The 22,295-nt window shown below is 39.9% G+C and overlaps 1 protein-coding gene across 50 annotated transcripts in view; it reads left to right on the top strand.

The window, feature by feature from the left end:
- The window catches only part of LOC5578934 (calcium-activated potassium channel slowpoke), a 226,985-nt gene that overhangs the window by 152,440 nt on the left and 52,250 nt on the right, over positions 1-22,295 (top strand). For 32 of the 50 annotated variants that reach the window (XM_021837453.1, XM_021837454.1, XM_021837461.1 and 29 more), the window contains 2 exons: positions 6,232-6,344; positions 14,689-14,844. In XM_021837453.1, the coding sequence (XP_021693145.1) occupies positions 6,232-6,344; positions 14,689-14,844 (269 nt within the window). The remainder of the gene's footprint in view (positions 1-6,231; positions 6,345-14,688; positions 14,845-22,295) is intronic. The other 18 variants (XM_021837496.1, XM_021837463.1, XM_021837501.1 and 15 more) reach the window with 1 other exon arrangement.

Below are 22,295 nucleotides of genomic sequence, written 5' to 3'. Positions count from 1 at the left end.
TCACTTTGAATGTTTGCATTTCAGTTTCGTTTCTATTCAAGCTACCATTTTCAGTTCCTCGCCAATTGTTGACAATTTTATCGGTTATTTCGAATGACAGACAGATTGTTTTTGCGACACGTGGATTGGGATTAATAAAAAATATGGAAAACTGTTGATTTCCATTTGAAGCATTTTTTTACAGTACATTCCTGCAAATATTTTTTTGTATACAGTTTTAAAGGTTTCCAGCGAACCTAATCCGAGGTGAACAATAACGAGATCTGAACAGTTATGAAATTTGTTAGCTTATGTTAAGAAGATAGTTTCTAGAAGGGAATGAATCCCATCAGATGTTTTAAATCGAACATTTATGGGAATATAATGCACATGTAAAGCTATAAGGTTTAAAGCATTTCGTCATACTTAACCCATTAACGTGCGAATTATATCACATTCATAATAATCACTTGATTCTTTCTGGAGTATCGCAATATGATAAGAGAAGGCAAAACCCACCATTTAATCAGAAATCTATTTTTACAATTTCGTGTCCCATGTGCACACAGTATTTGAAAAATGCAAAAGAGTTGATTGTTTTAGTAAATTATTGTAGGTAAAAGAATATCTCACATAAGATTCCCACAGAATTTGGATTTTTTACAGGATTCTCATAGAAATCAAACGGATTTTCCGGGAGTCTCACGAGATTCCAGAAGAATTCTCACATGATTCCCTCAGTAGGGAACAATCCAATGAAATCCAATAGCACCATCCTCAATTCTCATTCTACGAAACTATTTCGACAACTCTAGGGAGATCTAAAACTTTCAAAATCTGGAAACGTGAACGAAAACAAAGTACGTCTTTTCGTTTTCTCCTATGATTTAAATTTTCACTCGTGGAATTTAAGGTTTCTTTGACATGCAAATGGCCGTGGATGAACTTCTCATCGATTACGGAATATTAGTGAGATCTTCATTTATCATGTATCAGATTCCGGTAATCATACCGCAACCCGTTCAATTTGAATAGTGTTCATTTTAACCCCAGCATCTGTTCATATTTCTCCCGTTACATGTGACGACATGTTTGCAACATTGACTCTGTGGAAAGAAATTTCCAATAATATAATAATGTTTAAAATTCTATTTTCATCATAATATTTCAAATTTTTATTTGACATAAACATCCTTCTTTAATTCTGAGCAGTTTAGAATAAATCTGACAGCTTCATAAGCAAGAAAATATAAAAATAGCTTAGAGTGTTCATTTTACCACCAATTTCCTTATTTCTACACTATTCCCACATCATTCCCCCAGAATGCCTTACAGTTTCGCACAAAATTCCAGTAAGATTCACACAAGACTTATAGAATTTTAACGTGATTCGTGTACGAGTGATATGTGTATGAGATTCCTTCAGGAAATCTAAACGATTCCTAAATAAATCTTACAGGATTTCGCCGGGTCAGTATTTCCGAAGTATTCTTTCGACACTTGCACCAAACTTCAACATAACTCCCAAATGATTCCCACAGCATCGTCACAAGATACTACAAGGTTCCCACTGGAATTCCAATGTATTTCCACACTATTTCTAAAAGACTCCTGCAGCTTCCACAGAATCCTAACAAAAATGCACAAGCATTTTTTATTGAATTTCCCTTAGGAATTCTCACAGAATTCTCACTGAACTCAAAAAGGATTCCCTCAGAATTTCCAAAGGATTTCCAATGGATTCTCACAAGAGTACCAGAATTATCGCGGTATTTCCAAATGATTCAAATTGTATATCCACAGTATTCGTACAATATATACACAGTATTTCCACATAGTTTCCACAGGTTCCACAGATTTTTCACTGGAAGCACTGGGTGTACACTTGAATCCCAGGATTCCTATTTTACCATTACCACTGTACTAACAGAATCCATACGGGAATCATATAATCCGCATTGGAATCAAAAGATCTACACAGGATTCACACTAGAATCCCAAGATCAATACTAGAATCCCAGGATATCTACTGGAATCTGAGAATCAACACTTGAATCGCAAAATCAATATTAGAAAATCAGTATTCACATTGGAATCCAGGGATCTATGTTGCACTTCCACACTGGAATCCCAAGATCCACAATGAAATAAAAAAACTACACAGTGAAAAACAAGGATTGACCTTGGAATTTCAAGAACCACCCTGGAATTCCAGGATCCACGATGCAATCTAAGCATTCGTACTGAAATTACAAAATGCACACATTGGAATCCCAAGATCCAAATTAGAATCCCATGATCCACACTAAAATGTACAATATAGATCGCAGAATCCACACTGGATCTCCAGGATCTGCAACGAACTCGAAGGATCCACAATTTGATACCACACTTCACATTGAAATTCCAGGATCCACACTGAAATATCATGATCCACTCTGGAGTCCCAAGGTGCATACTAGATTCAAAAGTGTTACACTTTAAACACATCATCCATTCTGAAATCCCGAAATTCACACTGGAATCACAGGATCCCGACTAGAATTCCAGAGCCTATACTGGCATCCCAGGATTCACATCTACAGATTATCTCAGAATTCACACTGGGATACCAGTATCAACACTAGAATTTCAGGATACACACTGGAGTCTTAGGATCCACACTGGAATCCCAGGATCCACACCGGAATCCCATGGTCCATACTGGAATCTTAGGATCCACACTAGAATTCCAGAATCTACAATAAAATCCCAGGATCCACACTAAAATCCCCGAACCCACACTGGCACCTAGGATTTACAATGGAATCTCAGGATCCACACTGGAATTCCGGAATCCACACTGGAATCCCGGAATCTACACTGGAATCCCATGGTCCACACTGAAATCCCAGGATACACATTGGAATTTAAGAACAAACACTTCAATCCCACATTGGAATACAAGGATATACTTTCAGAAATCTTTGGTTTGGAAACCACGCTTATTGTAATATAACGTGAGCGTGGTGATGCCACCAAGAGCTGCTGACAAAACAGCTCAAATAATTAAAAACACAGCCTAGTGGAAGATTTCTGAATTCAGAATCCGGTCATTATATAACAGCATTATTACAACTTTGCCGAAGATACCATTCTGCCGATTTATAAAATAATAACAAAATAAGAGTAACTGATCTCTGGCGCCAATCAGTGGAAGAATAACGAATTAAACTGTTTGTCTTTGGCTGGCTCAAATACTTTTTACAATTTCTCATCGTATTGGGCTGTTTTTCATTACGCCAACCTGTCATGAAACGGCCTTCTTTCCTGCGCTGAATAAAGCAGTGTGATAATATTCATTACGCAACTGAAATCAGTTGCGTAATGACTATTACCGAACATTTTTTTTATTATGAAACTGTTTTGAGCTGCGTTATAAATCCCCCAGACATTTTCAGAAATTCTCTAAATAATGGTGAATGCCTCCTGATACCCTCAAGTAGTCTACAACTAAATTGCAAACAATATTGTACGCAACACGGTGCAGAATTCGATGTTTACGGCACTCGTCTTAATTATCCAACAAGGCTGTGCGACTCGTGCTGTAGAAATCGTCATTCTTGTTGTCAAAACATTTTTTGCAATTTCTCAAAAGAACCCTTGAGGCTATCAGAAATCATATCGGGTTGCCTTCATCATCATTTTGAATTTTCTGATTTTTTTTGCAATTAAAAACAGTTGTGTGATGAAAAGGCGTTGAAATCAGTTACATAATGACTTTTTTGCAATTTCTCATCGTAATAGGCTGTTTTTCATCACGCCAATCTGTCATAAAACGGCCTACTTTCCTGCACTGAAGTATGCAGTGCGGGAATAGTCATTACGCAACTGAAACCAGTGCTGTAATGAGTCTTTACGCAACGCTTTCTCATTACGCAACTGTTACTTAATACTTAGTATTCAATCAGAATAAAAGGTGCTCTCGTGGCAGAACTTTTGAATAAGTATGAATTGATTATCATTAGATTTTTGTCACCTTGGTTGAAATGCGAAAATATGTTTTGTTCATTACGCGATTTTATCATGTTTGTCTATTGTTCACAGTGACATTTCGTGAGAGCAGAATCTCGGCTCACTTTGACGTACAGAAATTTTGTATCGGTTCCTCCCTCCCAGGTCAATCAGTGGAAAAATTCAAATCAAACTGCTTACAGATGTCCTTGATCTCCTGAGTAAATTTTTAGAAGACTCGAACTTTCTATCTTATCTGGATCATGAGATAGAAGTTCATTTTTATATGCTCACTAGCGCTACCTAGCGGCAAAATTTTGAACCAAATTGTTTGCCAGAATATTTCAATGTGTCCTATTGGAATTCGGAAGAGGTCAAAATCACTTCATAATTCATGGCATAATCTTCATATTCTTCTGGATGAAAATGAATTTGTTCATTCAAAAAGAATCAGTGCTCGATCAGCTATGAGTGTCCCTTTGGGGACCAATGTACGGTGATCATCTGCCTCAAAAAAAAAAAAAAAAAAAATGAAGTTGTCAGCCTAACAGTTAGATTTATATAAAATGTTATCTCGGTGTTAGTTAGGTTTCATGCATTTTTCACATAATTTACATTACTCCATCATTCAAGGGGCATCAAACAACTTTGACCGTAACCTGGAAACACAAAAAAAAAATTGAAAAAAATGACCCGGCCATAAAATAGTTATTTTTGCAATTCCGTTACATATCAGCCTACTTTTTATCAAAAGAAAGAACAATATAATGGCCTGCTTTTACCACCTACAAAAACAGTACTGAAAAGTGCTACCTTTCTGTTCATTTTTGGGAGCTAGCAAATTAATATCTGAGTGCCTTCATCGAACTGTTCAATTCACTTCGTCCGCTAGCTTCTGATTGACGATCCGAATTCGACTCCAGTCAGGAATTCTGAGTGAAAATAGGATCGATGTTGCTACAAATAATCAGCTATAGCAACAATTTTCGTAATTGCAAAAAAAATATTATTAGTTTCATTTACGAGACTTTCAGCCCGTGGCTGGTTCGTCTCGGGAATTGCAAAAAAAAATATTGCATGCAACTCGTGGCAAAACTTTTTTTCAGCACTCGTCATATTTATCCAACTCGGCAAGCCTCGTTAGATAAATGTACGACTTATGCTGAATAAATCTTCATTTTACATGACCAAATAGATTCCAAAATTTGAAAAATTAACAACACCTTTTATTGTTCAAAAATTAATATACATATCCATACTATTGACAAAACAAAATGATTCAACGTACCTATCGCAAACAAAAACTATTTTCGCATCAACCAGCATAAACTTTTTTCATTGGGAAACCAACCCGATTGAAGAACACAAATCTATCAAACAGCCGAATCAAGAATGATCATTCCTACAATGCCCTTTTCCAAACAAAAACCTCACTTTTACATACCCAAAGAAGCTACATTTTCTTCAGTTCTTCAGCTTGTTCCGCTTGCCAACAACAAAATCGATATATTTCCCCAAGTATATGCTTCATTTGCTTTCAAACTATTGCTATCAGTGTGCCTCGAAGGATGATTAAAATCTAAAACTATGCTGAACTTCATGCTTTCCACCTTTTTCCGTTCTGCCATTGTCCATACTCGCAATAGATGGCCTGTGTAACTTTGAACGGCGCATAGAAACGAACAATGATAACAGCACGACAAGTCCGAACAAGTGCGTTGGTTCCTCCAGTGACACGCAAAGGGTTGATCAGCGATGAGTTTAACAAACATTGAACTTAGCAAGAAATTGATTGTAAAATGTAAAGTCAGTAGACGGGAAAATCGTATTATTCTTATTTTTTCAGTGTAAGTGGGCGCTTAAGTAGTTAAAGTTAATTTATTTTTGTTGGTGTCAAATCTAGTCATCCAGGTATTCCCATTGTGAAATGTTTTAAGTAAGCAATCGAGCAGTTTTAAGTTCCGCAGATCTATTTCATGTGTTGTTTTAAGTGTGTTTTTGTTTGTTTTAAGTGTAAATGTTAAAGAAATTTTATGTATTTCATGAGTTTACGATCGAGTCATCAAATTACCTTATGTTCAACGGAGTGTGGCAAACTGGACGACTCTACCCAGTTCCCCGTTTCATCGACATTGATGTTGTTTCGTTTAGTTTTATTGTTAATATCTTTATTTATTTTAAATTTTCATCCTTTTTCATTCATTATGCGCTTTTCGTGTCCTGATTTCATCGATTCTCTTTACTACCGCCTACTTACAGTCGCCAGATACGCAGGCCTGGCAAAATGATTACCTGCAGGGTACCGGATGTGAGATGTATACCGAAACCTTGTCACCTTCTTTTACCGGCATGACTTTTCCACAAGCCAGCGAGTAAGAACCCCGTTTTTGCCTATCAGTACTAACCTTCCCCTAAAAAAAGCCAAATAGGCGACTCTTTTGCGACCAATCCCAATAGCCTTCCTTATCTGCCTCCCTTTCTTGCCTATATACTCTCTCATTCTCATTCCTCTTCAAATTATAACAGTCTTGTTGCTCTTGTGTGTTGGTTTACTCTCATAGCAATAACCTATTGCATTTGTCTTGAAGATTGATTTTTGAATATCTAATCACCTTACAGTTTTGGAATCCACTGGAATGTCTTTTTTAAATGACTCGTTTTTTGCTGGACTGCCCATTTTTTACCGTAGTATAGAATTTGCTTCCCTCATTCGAAACGAAACGGGTCCATTCATTTCATGGATTTAGCAGACATATTTTTCCCTACTGTTTACTAACTAGACTAGACTGCAGCAACTCATCGCGCGCCAATCACCCGCTCGACTGGAATTTGTAGTGTTTTTTTGAAATATTTTCTTGCCCTCATATAAAGGTTTAGGTGTTTGGCCGTTCCATGGAACGATCAACACACTCTAGCGGCAGCAGCTAGCAACACTTAGCTGTAAATTGTACCATAGCCAAATTCTACTCGATATAATATTTCACCAACTGCACTGAGCCATCTAAAAATCGTTCGAATTTGCTTGTAACTTTATGCTTTGATTTTGCTGTGTTATTAGCTGCTCGTGATTAGTACTTAGTTTGCATGTAAATAGCAGCTGCACAATACGGGATGCGGCTTCACTTTCCAACGTTTGTATCGGGTAATAGAAAAAAAAGTTGATCAGAGTTCTAATCAACGTGAAAAATGGTTAAATATGGTCACGTATAATAAGCATTCTTAACATTCATTGCTGTGATATGGTTTTTATGAAACAGGTTAATTTCAAGCTTATATAGACACATACAATGTTTCAGCAAATATTTAGTTTATTAGGTTCAAAACAAATTGAAAATATTGCATGTCATCAATCGCCTTTGACGTTTATATACTACCGCCATCTGGTACTATCATCAGCGTAGCAGACAAAATGACTGGACCTCATAAAAATATTGTTATGATTATCAATAACTGACAGGGATGACTTTTACGTTATTTTATTCCGCCAGAGCTTTTAGAGAAAGCTGAAAACCTTCCACACTTCCACGATCATCTGAGTGAGGTTTACAGTATTGGACAAAACATTTGCAACTTTTTCGATTTTCCATACAAAATGACCAACTTTGGTAAGCTAGATCTCAGCTGTTTATAGACCGATTTGAATGAAATTTTCACAGAACATCAGATATAACATGAATTTTAACATATATGTATTTTTGTATAATTTTTCCAATCACGAGTTTATAAGTTATAACGGTTCAACTAAAGTGTAATTTTCGACGAAAAATTCAAAACAATTTATCTCAAAATCTAAAAACTCCACAAACAAATTGTTTTCAGCAAAATTGTTCATCTCGTTAACAGCTACAACTTTGCTGAAGATACCATGAAGCTATTCCTTCAAAAAGTTTAGTTATTTCATTTATAAAAAATCGTCAAAAAATCACTTTAGTCAAACCGTTACTGCTTTTGACCTTGTGATTGTAAAAATCACTCAAAAATATATGTTAAAATTCAAGTTATGTCTGATGTTTGCCAAAATTTCATTAAAATCGGTCCATAAATAGCTGAGATATAGCTTACCAAAGTTGGTCATTCTGTATGGAAAATCGAAAAAGTTGCAAATGTTTTGTCCAATACTGTATATTCTTGGGCCAGGTTTCAAGCCAGAGTTTTGCACAACCTTCTTTGTTAGTTTCTCCTGTGCTTGTTGGGTATGAAGCTCTAGATCGGCTGTGGAGTTAGCCTTCTTCGACGGAAAGTTCAACGACCAAGAAATATCCCCCGAAACTAATACGCGTTGAGTTTTTCTTCGATGCTGGTCAGTAGAGTACCGTAGTCAGTCTTGCGATTTTAGATGGATGATAGCTTCTGGTTCAAAGACGAAGCGACTATCATTTGCCGGTAATACTACTTGGATATTATTTGGATACTTCACCGATTCTAGGTGAAGTTGGAGCGAGTTTCTCAGTTTAGACCCTGACGGTGAATCTACCCATAACGACGATATGGCCTGATTTATCGGCCTGTCTACCACGGTTGGATACCGAGGCCGATCCTGCAATTCCGGTTAAAGGATGCCTTCTAATTCGCACGCACGATAGTTTTCACATTCCAGATTGTCGTCCTTCTTGTAGATGAGGCATATAACCCCTTGTTTTCACTCCTCCGGTAGCGGTTCCGTATCCCATATTCTGTCAATCCGCCGGTGCAGACAGGCGGCCAATCTCTTCAGGCATGTACAAAACGCTAATAAGACCGGTGGTCCTCTATTGACATGAAGCATGGACCATGCTGGAAAAGGACCTACAAGCACTTGGTGTTCAGAAGAACGGTGTGTGGCGGCGGAGAATGAATCACGAGCTTGCTAGGCTCTAAGACGAACCCTGTATCCAGAAGGTAGAGAAAGTCGGAGGGTGCGTTGGGCAGGGCAAGTTGCAAGACTATCGGACAACAACCCTGCAAAGATGGTGTTCGCGTCGAATCCGGTTGGTGACTTGATCAGGTGCAATAAAATCTGGAGAGCGTGGGCTAAATTCGAAGTTGGAGGGACACGGCCATCAACCGAGTAAATTGGCGTAACACCGTTAACGAGGTTTTTTCAAAATAATTGATGTAACACCAAGCAAATAAATAATGCCTTCTAGTTAGCTGACGCCCAGATAAGAAAAAGATCGTCACTATAGGTACTACTTGACCCATTCCCGAAGGCGGAGCTAGCGTATTCCAGAGGACAGTTCTCCGACAATGGAAGATTCCCCGGTGAGTCGAGGTACGTGCTACTTGAAATAGTCCCTGGTGGTAAAACCTTCCGCGTATTGGGAATGCCGCATTGCGCCACCTTTACTTGGCTTGGGCTACAAGTCCGATGACCCCGGAACTCCACTGCGCTGCTCATCATGCTCTTCGGACGGACCGACCGTATAACGAGATCGGTCTTGCGATTCCGGTTGAGGAGTGTCTTCCGGTACGCAAGCGCTCCGACGACCCAAAGCCGGAGGTTCATCGTGATCGATACTACTCGACGTAGTTCCCCACGGTGAAGCTAGCCTACTTCGATGGAGAGCTCTCCGTTGTCCGTTGTTGGCCGGTAGAGTGCCGAAGTCGATCCAACAATTCCGGTTGGAGGATGGCTTCCGGTTCACTGGCGCTCCGAAGACTCAAGCCAGTGCTACGCTACGTACTACTCAGAATAGTCTCTGGCGGTGGATATATTCTACTCCAACAAGGATTTTCCGGGCGGCGGAAGATCATCCGAACCTATACTATCCGGGCAGATGCCGAGGTCTGTGATTCCGGCGGAGATTTTAGATTTAGATCACCGATGTTGCTTCCGAGCTTTTCGTTCCGCACTTTCACAATTCTTCGGCATTGAAGAAATACATGTTGTGGTGAATACTCGATGTTTGAGAAATCTAGGCAGTGTGGCGGCTCTGCTTGCTCGAATTTATGGAGATATTTTCTGAAACATCTATGACCTGATAGGAACTGTATCAGGCAGAAGTTCACCTATCCATGCTTCCTATTCATCCACGTCGACAGGATTGGAATGAACCGACTCTGACGTATGTTTATGGTGTATCTTCGTTGATAGCACTCGGTCGCCTAAGTAATGCAAATGGGGATCATATTGGCTAAAACGTATACAGCATCTGACTACTTATATCGCTCTATACACATTCGCAACTCACACTCTCGTCAGCCAAAACGCTCTGCTCAGCTTTGTTTCCAGTGCCTTTCCCCAAGCAGGAACTCCATACCTCAGTATCGATGACGACACATTAGCATTCCCAGGTGCTTCTCTACGCGCTTCGGTGCAATCACATACCTTCCGACGTAGACCTCCATCTGCTGAACCACCTGGTAGTTGTTGACTAGCTGCACCTCTGCTTTGTGGTGAGCTATTTGCAGTTTGACTCCGTTCTTCGAGCCCACGATGGCGTCATTTGTTTCCATCACCGACATCTCCACCTCTTCTAGCGTCTCGCCCATCGCCATTAGTGACACATCATCCGGAAAACCAACAATTTTCACCTTCCTGGGTAGGCACAGTGGAAAGACTCCATTATACACCCCGTTCCAAAGAGTTGGACCGAGAATTGAACCTTGATGGACGCCCGCTGTCGCTTGGTTTGACTTCTGCCCTTCATTTCGTACATCAAGATTCTGCTCTGGACGTAGCTCTTCAAGATATTGCACAGATAGTCGGTGACCTGCAACCTGTGCAGTGCTGCGACGATGGCCTCACAGCTGGCGATGTTGATTGCATTTTTCACATCTATTGTATAGATCTCCTCTTCGTTTCTGCTCCGATACTTTCTCAGCACACTCGAGTACTGTTCAAATTGCTTCTGTTGTCGATACTCCTCTGCGGAATCCAAACTACAGTTGCGACAACCCGCGCTCACTCTCTCAGTACACTTCATCAGCCTGTTAAGGATGATCCTTTCCAGGAGTTTTCCGAGCGACTCCAGCAGGCAAATGGGCCCAAACGAGACTTCGTGGACAATAATCCTCGTAAATACACTTCTGCAACACCTTCCTGAGCATGTTCGGATATGCCAGGATAGCGACTTTCAGGCCACGTTCGGTATTTCGTCTGTATCATGGGACTTTTTTCGATTTAACCATTTTGCCGCTTCTACAAGCTCAACGTTAGACACTTGCCAGTCCTCGGTGATTGCTTCTGCGTCTTCACCGTACGGCGTTGCTGGCCAGGACGTTGGATCAGTTTCGGAAAGATACCCTCCACGATCACCATCGGCTTGTCTGGGCACATATCAGCTGGCGTCGAAGGGCCCCTTTTTTTTTGCTTTAACGACTCGATACGCATTATCCCACGGATTGGTTTCTGCATCTCGGCAGCACAATTCCTTGGAGCAATTGGATTTACTTAGCTTAATCTTCCGTTTGAGTGCGGTCATAGCTTCTCGAAAAGCCGTCCTTCGCTCCGTTCTCTCCATTTCCGTCCCTGCTCTGTGAGCCCGCATTATGGCTCTGAGACAAGTAGTGCGAAGCGTGCTGAGCATGTCATTCCACCAGTTAGCTAGTCGCCGTCTGTTCCTCGGCTCCAGTTTTGACGGAATTCCTTAACAAATAATTCCTTGTTAAAGGCTTTCGTCTTTCAATTCCGCTCGTTAGTCATTTTTCCCATTGTTGCCGCAGGGTTCCGTTGACCGATGCGGTAACGAATCGCTTGATGGTCGCTTTTGGTGTACCCCTCATATTCCCTTTTGTTTCTCCGAAATGTGCTAACGAAGCTTTCATTGCATTGTTTCCTGCAATGAGTATTGGCTTCCTTCCGATCAACTAGTCAGCTAGCCGATCCACCATCTGGCTGAACTGCTCCACTGTCCACCTTGAAGGTGCATAACAACTACATTCATTTGCAGTGGTTCAGATGAATCATAACCCAGATTAATATTGGCCTTTTATCGCTTCTTGTAGGCAATCGACACTTTGCCTACCCCCAATACTTTGTTCGCAGCGGTCACTGACAGATGAATCATCGCTGTCTGTGTGCCTCCATACGCCCTCCTCAATTGGATCGCCATTTGCACGTCACCTATGTTACACTTAGACTTAAGTGACCACTCAGCTCTTCTTCTTACGTAATTTCGTCCAGATCCTTACAAACAAGTAGAATCTCTGGGTGTAAAGCCTTCACTTCTGCCTGTCCCTCCAGCGATCGAGCCATGTGTTTCTGAATAGCCAAACTGTCAATTGTAGGATTCTCCTTCAACGCAAAATACATCTCTCCTTTTTGGGTACGTTTGATTTTGACCACGTTTTCGCACAGATCCCTCAATATCGGGTCTTCTCTGACGCTCATGAGAAGCGCTACGACGTACTAGCATCGCTAGCCTTCACGAGTACGGCGTCCCTCTTCGGCGGCATCTGCCTAGGTGGAGGCTTTGATTTCTTCTTCTGCACCTTTTTTGTATTTTCGCTTTTGCTGGCTATTTAGTATCTCCCTTCTGCCAACGACTTTTCTCCATTCACTCTCCCGTGAAGTGGCGTTCATACTTCCATTGTCTCGCATCTCTCTTGGAGCGGTATCCATCTTCCGGTGAGGTTCTGCCTGTCTTTGTTTCCACTCCACTGACCTCTCTTTCGTCCGCTTATCTGATGTAACAGCGAGAGCAGCTTTAGCCGTCCCCAATGCGTACTCCGCTGATTCGACTTTCACCACTGCCGTTTTGCAGTCTTTCACCACCGATGAGAGGGCCCTTCGGATCCTTAGGATCATGAGCTCTATCTTCTTGTGAACGTTGTTCTTATTGCCCACGTAATTGTAGAGTTCCTCCGCAAGGCACTTCTCAACTACTACCTTCGGATTTTGTGGAACTACGTTCAACCCGCTGTACCGTGGATTCTGTTATTCTGCGTCTTCTGCTGTTGCTGCTACAGCTGTTATTGTTCTTACTTATGTTGCTACTGTTGCAACCATTGCGACTGGTTTTTGTAATGCTGTCACCGTTTGTGGTGACAACGGTATACCACTTCTTGCGAACGGTTTCGCCACGTTCACTGCGTTGTTGTTGTTATCTCCTGTCTTCAAACCGCTATCTCTACCTGTAATAAGTAGTTGCCCTCTAGGTTGTCTAATAGACAATGTCTATGCAAAAAGTGAAGCCATGCTAGGGATGTCAAGGTCCCTTATGGGGTACCATGTTCAGTGCCGGATCGACGTTATTCAGGAATTTGCATCTGATTCTGCTTCCACCGACTTCTGAACGTGTTTGGAGGCCTTCCAAGATTTTACCGGGACAGAAGCAGCCGTATCATTACCCCACTCGCCGTTCTGGAGCTGTGTCATCCATTCTTACTAGGATAGTAGAATAGTACGGCTGTCATCTCTGTTGCCCTAAGTTCCGTGATTTAGTCCAAGTACATATTCAGCCAGTACACCATAATTAAGACCGCACTGGCATTGGTCCTAATATGCTGGATGGCACGCCTGATGATGGGGTAGTGTATTGAAAGCGGTACGAGTCGCTCGTAAAGAGCTGCTTTAGACCGGTATTTTTTTTCAGAATTTCAACAAAGCCCAGCGTAAAATCTCCGCCACGTCTCCTTAACAGCTACCGCTTGTGGTGCCTGGAAGCCAGAAACCTGGTGCAGGGCCCGATTCTACAGTTTATTCTATCACGAATCACTACTAGAGATGTGGACATAGAAATGGCCAAACGTAATCTGCCAATCTTATCATGGAGAAAACTGGCCGATCTGATCGATCAACTGTCAAATGACCTGATCTTATTCTTTTGAAGGATTTCCGTTCGTTTGAGCATTCCACCATGTCATTAAGAACTGGTCATACAGGCTACTGAACTTCTACATTTTTCAAGAAAATTCGTGGTAATGCTACGTTCAAGGACATGACATTCGGGGATAATACAGAAAAATATCGATATCGAATCGAATCTACATTGCAATGAATTGCGACCACTCAGATGAGATTGAAAATCAATGACTTTTATTAATGCCATTGTATCGTGATCAATAACTAATCAGTTCATAGTATTTCAAGTACACATTTCCTGCATTACTTGTTGATGTGAAACGTCACTTGATCCTACAAACATACGGAAAGTGAGCTGCATCCAACTGTTAAAAGAAAAGAGTTGATATATCACTCCCTTGACACATGCTTAAAACCGTAGTAATAGAACGTGTTCCAGATATTGCACCTTTTTCGAATCAAGTTACCAAGCTAGCAGAACTCAACACAGGGTTCGGTTTCCTTCGGCAGACTAAGCACAGCTGTTTTCGCGAGTCAACCGTAGTCTAGATATTAGTTCAGGCCAATACTAAGCTAAACCTATTAACAACATTCTAGAGCTTTTACTCAGTAGAGGAAGATAGGAATGCCGCCCACCGGCAAGAGTTATAATCCACTTGGAATGGGTGTACAGCACTGCTTCGTTGAATTCGACGACACTCCCCTAAAAAAAACATAATTGTACAACAGTTTTCAACCACGACTATCCACATAGAAGCACTACTGTACCTTTCGGAAAGTTGGAATATACACCGATTGTCCTCAGTCTAACACTATGTCCCTAATCTTCCTGATCCTTCCTGTTTCCTTTCCTACCACGTCCGAATCAAAAAACAATCACGAATCAATCTCAAACCCACAACACTAATTCGATGTGTCTTGTTCCCAATTTCCCACGTGTTCCCTGGTTCTAATTGTTGCGATCAAAAACAAACAAAAATCGATCCGATCAGGCTGTGCTTCACCAAACTGAAACTGCTGCTGCTGGCAATCGAGATCAAGGGCGAGGAAGGTGCTGACAGCAAAATCTCCATCAATCCACGTGGTGCTAAAATACACGCCAACACGCAAGGATTCTTCATCGCGCAGAGTGCGGACGAAGTGAAACGGTAAGTGACCATGCAAATGACTTTCTCTTATACAAATTTGCAGAGTACTATGGGCTTACAGAATGGGATCAAAACTTATTTGCTATTTCATGTCAAATTTATGAGGTTTTTTCATGTTCGTTTAAAAAAACTGTTTTTCATGAAGTTTTTCTTCGGAATGCGCGTTTTCATTCAGGGGGTAATGGATAACGTTGAAAATCGTATGTGTCGAAATGAGTAATCAGTTCGATGCTTTACACAAATTTTCCGAGCAGCTATTTAAGGCAGCCTCTATCCCAGGCTGATCGATTCAAGTGAGGAAGCAAAGGATGCTGGCAATCGTGGTCAGTATTTCCGCGAATTTCATGGATTTAAGCAGGAGATCTTGAACTCCATAAGGGAAATCAATGTTCCCTTCCAAATGGAAATGAAAGAAGACTGCTGCGTTTTGCCGGGAACTCTGAGTGATCCTGATTTTTTTTACTGTATCACTTAGGGATGGTACACAAATTATGTCACGCTAAATTTCAACTTTTTTTACCACCTCCTCCCCCTTTGTCACGTTTTTTGTATGAGTCCTCCAAAATTTTTGTAATGCTTGTCACGCTAGGCTTGACCCGCTGATTTACTTGGTTTTTCCCCAGTCCAAGAAGTCCTAATAACAAAGAGGATTAAATCTGGAAATCTTTGGAAAGGATTTTCTGAAAATTTTGTTTTGTTTAGCGTATATCTCAGGATCCTGAGCAATTACAGACATAGCGTCTTCGACAAAGATGTTCAAGGGCTATCATTAGTTGAGCTAAAATATGGAATTTACCACTAGGTGGCGCTAGTAAGCATAGAATTTTTGTTTTGCGTTTTTTTTTTTTATTTTTAACTCAGGATCCTGACCACTTAGAAAGATGGCGTGTTTGGCGAAGTTGTTCAGTAGTTCATGGGCTATCATTATTCTAGTCAAGAGATACAAGGTTTTTCCACCAGGCAGCGCTAGTTAGCACGATTTTTTTTTATTTTACGGATATCTCAGGATCTTGACCACTTAGAAAGATGGGGTCCTCGGCTAAGACCATGCCACCACGCGTTAGTGAGCATAAAACATTTGTTTTGCGTATATCTCGGTATCCTGGCCACTTCGAGGTCATCCACAATTTATGTCACGCCCTAGGGGGAAAGAGGGTCAAGTTAAGCGTGAAAAGCGTTAATTTTTTTTTGCAATTTCTCATCGTAATAGGCTGTTTTTCATCAGGCCAATCTGTCATGAAACGGCCTACTTTCCTGCACTGAGGTATGCAGTGCGGGAATAGTCATTACGCAACTGAAACCAGTGCTGTAATGGTCCATTACGCAACGCTTTCTCAATAAGCAACTGTTTTGAGTTGCGTTATGAATCATAACACAACAATTTTTCAGAAATTGTAAATTAATGATGAAGGCAATCCGATATAATTCCTGGTACCCTCAAGTGGTCTTCTACGAAATTGCAAAAAATGTTGTACGCAACTCGTTGCAGAACTCGATTTTTACAGCACTCGTCGTAGTTATCCTACTCGGCAAGCCTCGTAAGATAAATTTATGACTCGTCCTGTAAAAATCATCATTCTGCAACTTGTTCCGTAAACTACTATTTTCAAATGGTCTTATACAAAGAGCGTGACAAGGGGGAGGGGAAATGGCCATGAAAGTTTAGATCTAGCGCGACATAATAGGCGCACCTTTCCTTAGAAAGATGGCGTGTTCGGCAAAGTTGTCCAGTAGCTCAAGAGTTATCATTATTTGAGAAACTGGATTCAAAATTTTGGCTCCAGCCCAGTAAACACAATCTCGTATATGATAGCGCTTAAGAGTACAAAAGTGGAGGCTATATACGTGCATACACCATAAGGCTGCATGCAAAATGTACGTATATCGCCTCCACATTTGTACGCTTATATCTCATCATATACGATCGTATGTTTACTGGGAGGTGGCACTAGTGAGCATCAAACTTCTGTTTTGCGGATATCTCAGAATTGTTACTACCAAGGATGATGACTCAAAGTTGTTCAGTAGCTCAAAGACCATCTCTCTAACTGGACAGGATTATGAGATATCAAAAAACAAAAGTTTCATACTCACTAGCGGCATCTGGTGATAAAATTCCATATGTCATGGCTCAAATAAAGATCAATTTATCACCAGATGCCGCTAGTGAGTATGAAACTTTTGTTTTTTTGATATCTCATGATCCTGTCCAGTTAGAGAGATGGTATATTCGGCAAAGTTGTTCAGTAGCTCCAGGGTTTTCTTTATTTGAGCAAAAGCTTCGAAATTTTACCACCAGGTGGTGCTAATGAGCATGAAATTTTCGTTTTATGAGTATCTCGAGATCCTGACCACCTAGAAACATGGCGTCTTCGGCAAAGTTGTCCAGAAGCTCAAGGGTTATTATTATTTGAGCCACAAGATTAGTATTTTAGTACCTAATTAACCGAATAGCACTCTATCTCGCCCTGCGTGCTAATATAGTGCTGTTGTACACTTGACATGCCCTAAATTAGCCGTATAAGGTACCCCGGGGCAAGTGAGAATCTGGGGTAAGTGGGACTTTTCGTCATAGCTCACTTAGGAAAAGTTTTTCATGGGGGTATTCTTCTAGAAAGTTGAAGATACAATGACAAGGAATGTATTAAGTACAAAACATATTGCTATTTTTATTACCATGGGGTGCATGTAACAGTTGTCAATTCAGCGCCATTTTCAACTTGCATGATAATTTGAGACACGTTTCACGTCTTGCATTGACTCGCAAAACATAAATGTGTTATAAATCGAATTTCCATCAGAAAGCTACAACTTCAATTATTATTACAAGCTGCTTACGATAAACCAGTATTTTGTTTTCATTTCATATTAAATTTTCGATGGTCTAACATACCCCAAAATATCTTTGTACGCGGGGTAAGTGGGAACTATCAAAACAAAAACCAGAATCAAATCTTTTCGTAGACGTTTCATACATTTTCCTAGAGAGTAGCACTAAAATATTCAAACAAATGATTTTTATCAAAAAAGATAAATCTAAAATTACTTAATTGCATAAGAGGGAGAAGAAATGTGTAATTCTTCTATATGTTTTTTATTTATTTTTTATTTTTGGAATACGACTTTAAAATTGAACAAACACAGAGATGAAATTTGAAATGCATCATGAGAAAGATCATTTGAACTTTATTTGTTATTTCTACCAAATTTAGTAGTGACGGAAAACAATTCCACCCTATTATGCGGTTTTCTACTATGCATATAAGTAATAACAAAACATATTTATAATTTCGGCAATTATTGATGGTTTATGTGCTAATTTGTAATTAACAACTTATAAACGATATATTTTGAACATGTTTAATTCCTCTTTACGCTTTTATTGAGGTATTTTCAGTTAATATTAAATGTGAGGTGACATACTATTGAATAAACGTTTTCTTCCTAAAGCGTTACGTATTTTATGGTTGATCCCTTATGTACATCAAAAATGTACTCGAAATTAAAAATATATGATGTATCAATCCTTTTATTGTAATGGTTGACTTACTGATGTGGATTGACGCATGAAACTGTATGTGTCCCACTTGCCCCGTTTAACGAGGTAACTGCGTCAAATGGCTCATTCTAAAACTTTCCTCCAAGGTTTCCACAATTTTGAAATTATTCGATCGGTTTCATGCACACACCAGCAAATATGTTGCCAAAATGTGATTGTGTTGTTGGATTTGAAAAATATTGACATTTGAAAATTTTATTGAACCATTTGATTGAACTACCGTTTTTTTAGTTCCCACTTGCCCCGCGGTACCTTAATAGCCCTATAAGCCCAAATAGGAGAATCAGCGTGTTAGTGATTATTTGGGTAGCGCAACTTAGATGCACAATTTCGAATTTCATGGTTCAAATGAGGATACCCCTTAAGCTACTAAACAACTGTTTCGAAGACACCATCATCCTAAGTTGTTAGGATCCTGAGATATCTGCGGCATAAAAGTTGCATGCTCACTAGCGCCACGTGGTTATTATTATTATTATTTATTAGAGACACATTACACCGAAGTGCATTCGTGTCGTACGCGCCACGTGGTGGTGAAATTTCAAAACTCCTGGATAAATTAATGACAGACCATGATTTACTGAGCAACTTTGCCAAAAACAACATTTAGATAGTCAGAATACTGAGTTATTCGCAAAAATGAAGTTTCATGGTCGCTGGCGTCACATAGATTCAAATTTTCAAATCCAACAGATTAAGTGATAACCTACCTTGACCTATTGAACAACTTTGCCGAAGAAAACATCGCCATCTGTCTAAGTAGTCAGGACTTGATATCCGCAAACATCCGCCTGAGCCACATTTTCTGATACCTGATAGTGGTATAATTTCGATTTCAAATCTCATGTCCCATTGTATGCTTGCCCTTGGGCTACTTGGCAAAACATTTGGGGCGGGACCTGATGTAGTGGTTAGAAGACGCGCCTCTCACGCCGAGGACTAGGGATCGAATCCCATCCCCGAGATAGTCACTTATGACAAAAAGTTTATAGTTCTATACCATTTCCCGGAATTAATTTCCCAAAAATACATTTCCCGGAATAATCCATTTCCCGGAATCCGGAAAGATATTCAAGAATGATTAAAACAATAAACGTAAAAAAAAACTTTTGAACATATGATGTACCGTCGTTTGGGGTGACATTGGGCTATAAGGGTGGACACTATATCTCGTGAATGTTCATTTGGCTGGATATATTCCGGTGGGTCACTTCGTCTGGTCGGATCAAAAGGGTTCTGTGCTTCTTTGCCCCTGGTGGTAGGCAATTTCCGAGTAACAGATAATTCCCGGAATCAGCTGTAATGCGGCCACTACCGACCTTGGAATTTTTAGAAAAAAGCATCAGCGTAATGGATGGCCATTAACGATGGAGTGGTCAATTTGTATTTAAAAATATGAGTCAAGCTTATGGGTACGCATTTTTGTGATCTTGTTTGATCACTGCTTTTCAAGAATTCAAACGGTTCAGTATCCAATAAATCTCTTGGTATCGATGGCTTTCTAAAACCGCTGACTGGTTGACCGGCGTGATTTTAACTTTTGTCCTAGTATTTAATGTTCTGATTTGAAAAGCAGTTTTACATGTTACAGCGAATCTCCTGAACAAATATTTACAGAAATAATTTTACTATAATTTGAAAAAAAAAATGTATATTACTAGTGGTCCCAGTAAACTTTGTCTTGCCATCAATTAGGCTGTTAAAAAACGCTATGGGGCTCTGCACTGTTTTGATTTTGCTTAGGATTTTGACGTTTAGTGACCTTGTTGTTTACAAAATTCACGGTCGAATGAAAGAGAGAGGATGATTTTTGTGCAGTGACCCATAGATTGATCCATTTAAAATGACGTTTACACGCGGTTTTCCGACTTCTTCTGTGAATATCGCGAGATTTTTATAGACATAAACACGTCGGAAACCTTAACGAACAAAATGGATTAAGGATCAACCGAATCCGTGGACCTGGACCCATTCGTAAGCAATTTCGTGGATTGGGCTAGATTTTTTATTAGATCGAGGATTTTACGGGTAGGATTTTGTTCAAACAATTTGATTGCAAGCATAGTTTAGTCTATTTATATATTATGTAGATCAATTTTCTAAATCTCATATCTCTTCGAAAGGCTTCCAATTGTAGACTTACTTTAGGACTAAACAATCTCAAGAAATATGGTCAAACTACAATTTTGGACCAGCACCTATAGCACCTATACCCCAGTTTCGGACAGCTTGATTGTTTACAAGATACTTTTTTAATTTTCGCACCAGTGTCTCAAAATACATTCATTTTTCATGAATTTCATCGATCACGGTATCAAAGATGCAATAAAAATAAGAAGAATGAAAATTCAGATCAATACGTAAAATGTGATGTTTTTTTATCATTTATAAAAGAGGTTTTTTGATGACCAACTTGCAGACTACTAAGTAAGACTAAAATTAATTGAATGTTGCAAATGCATTAAATTGGCAATGGAAAACTTTTCATGGAGTAAAATCGTTCAATGATATACAAATTTACAGACTTCGAGGCATTTCCAGATCGTGTCCGGTATTAGGAGCCACCTTTTATGATAGGTCAATTTGGTACCAATGCACATCACCAAAATGCAATGTCAAAATTCATATTTGTATTATCAAATTTATTTTTGTACACTCCAAAAATGGTAATATTTGTCATAAATGGGCACCATAGGATAATTGCCCTTCTTTCATACAAAGGCTGTTCTTACCCGTACAATAATGTTTAAACCTATAATCAAATCCAGCAACATGGATCCTATAACATTTCCCCGAATACCATTACCCCGAAAGTCAATACCCCGAATGGTCAAGTACTCCGAATAATCCATTACTTCGAATACCATTTCCCCGAATGGACCATAACTCCGAATTGTCTCGTCACGAAAAATTCAAAATGAAATTCAAATGAACACCATACGTTTTAGAGAATAATAAGTTGAAGTTCAACACTTCTTTTCTTGTTCGGTGGAAGTCATTGTCTATCAAATTGTCACTAACACATAGGACAAAAAGAATCTTCGGAACTACCGGAAATAGAAAATTTCTTCTCAGTAGTGTTCCCTACTTCAAAATTTACTTAATCAATGATACTTTAACAACTGTACTAGCCTGGAAGCCGCTAACGTGAATATAATATACTTCTTGATTTTTATTTGAATCGATTACTTGTCTGGAGTCACCGTCAACTATGAATTTCGCTCGAGTCAAATAGAGATATCAGTCGAAATTTTTGAGAGCTATCGCTTCGCTATCATTCGACTGAATTTCTATGTCGGTCGACGAGTGACTTCTAAAATATGTTTGCCCTGCTCGGTTCGACTGTAACTATGGTTAGTCGCATTTATCGGCTCGACTTAAACTCAAACAGTACAACTCGGAAGAACAGCCTATAATCTAGACCCACCGGAATAACTCCGGCTGCATGGATATACCCGAGGTTTCTCTGGCCAGGTATACACTCTTAAAAATAATGGAAATTACTGTGATGTAAATGATAAAACGACACAAAAATGTGTCGTTGAAGATGTACTGAATAAAAATACACGTTGAAGGACACGAAAACGATGTCACTAGGATCGGCATTTCGCGAATCAGACGCTATGGTATTTGAAATGGGGCCCAGATAGCCGTAGCGGTAAACGCGCAGCTATTCAGCAAGACCAAGCTGAGGGTCGTGGGTTCGAATCCCACCAGTCGAGGATCTTTTCGGGTTGGAAATTTTCTCGACTTCCCAGGGCATAGTGTATCTTCGTACCTGCCACACGATATACGCATGCAAAAATGGTCATTGGCATAGTAAGCTCTCAGTTAATAACTGTGGAAGTGCTCATAAGAACACTTAGCTGAGAAGCAGGCTTTGTCCCAGTGG

The sequence above is a fragment of the Aedes aegypti genome, chromosome 1 (genome assembly GCF_002204515.2).
Source record: "Aedes aegypti strain LVP_AGWG chromosome 1, AaegL5.0 Primary Assembly, whole genome shotgun sequence".
Lineage (NCBI taxonomy): Eukaryota > Metazoa > Arthropoda > Insecta > Diptera > Culicidae > Aedes > Aedes aegypti.
The sequence above is the reverse complement of the archived record's forward strand: the minus strand, read 5'-3'. Positions and strand labels throughout refer to the sequence as shown.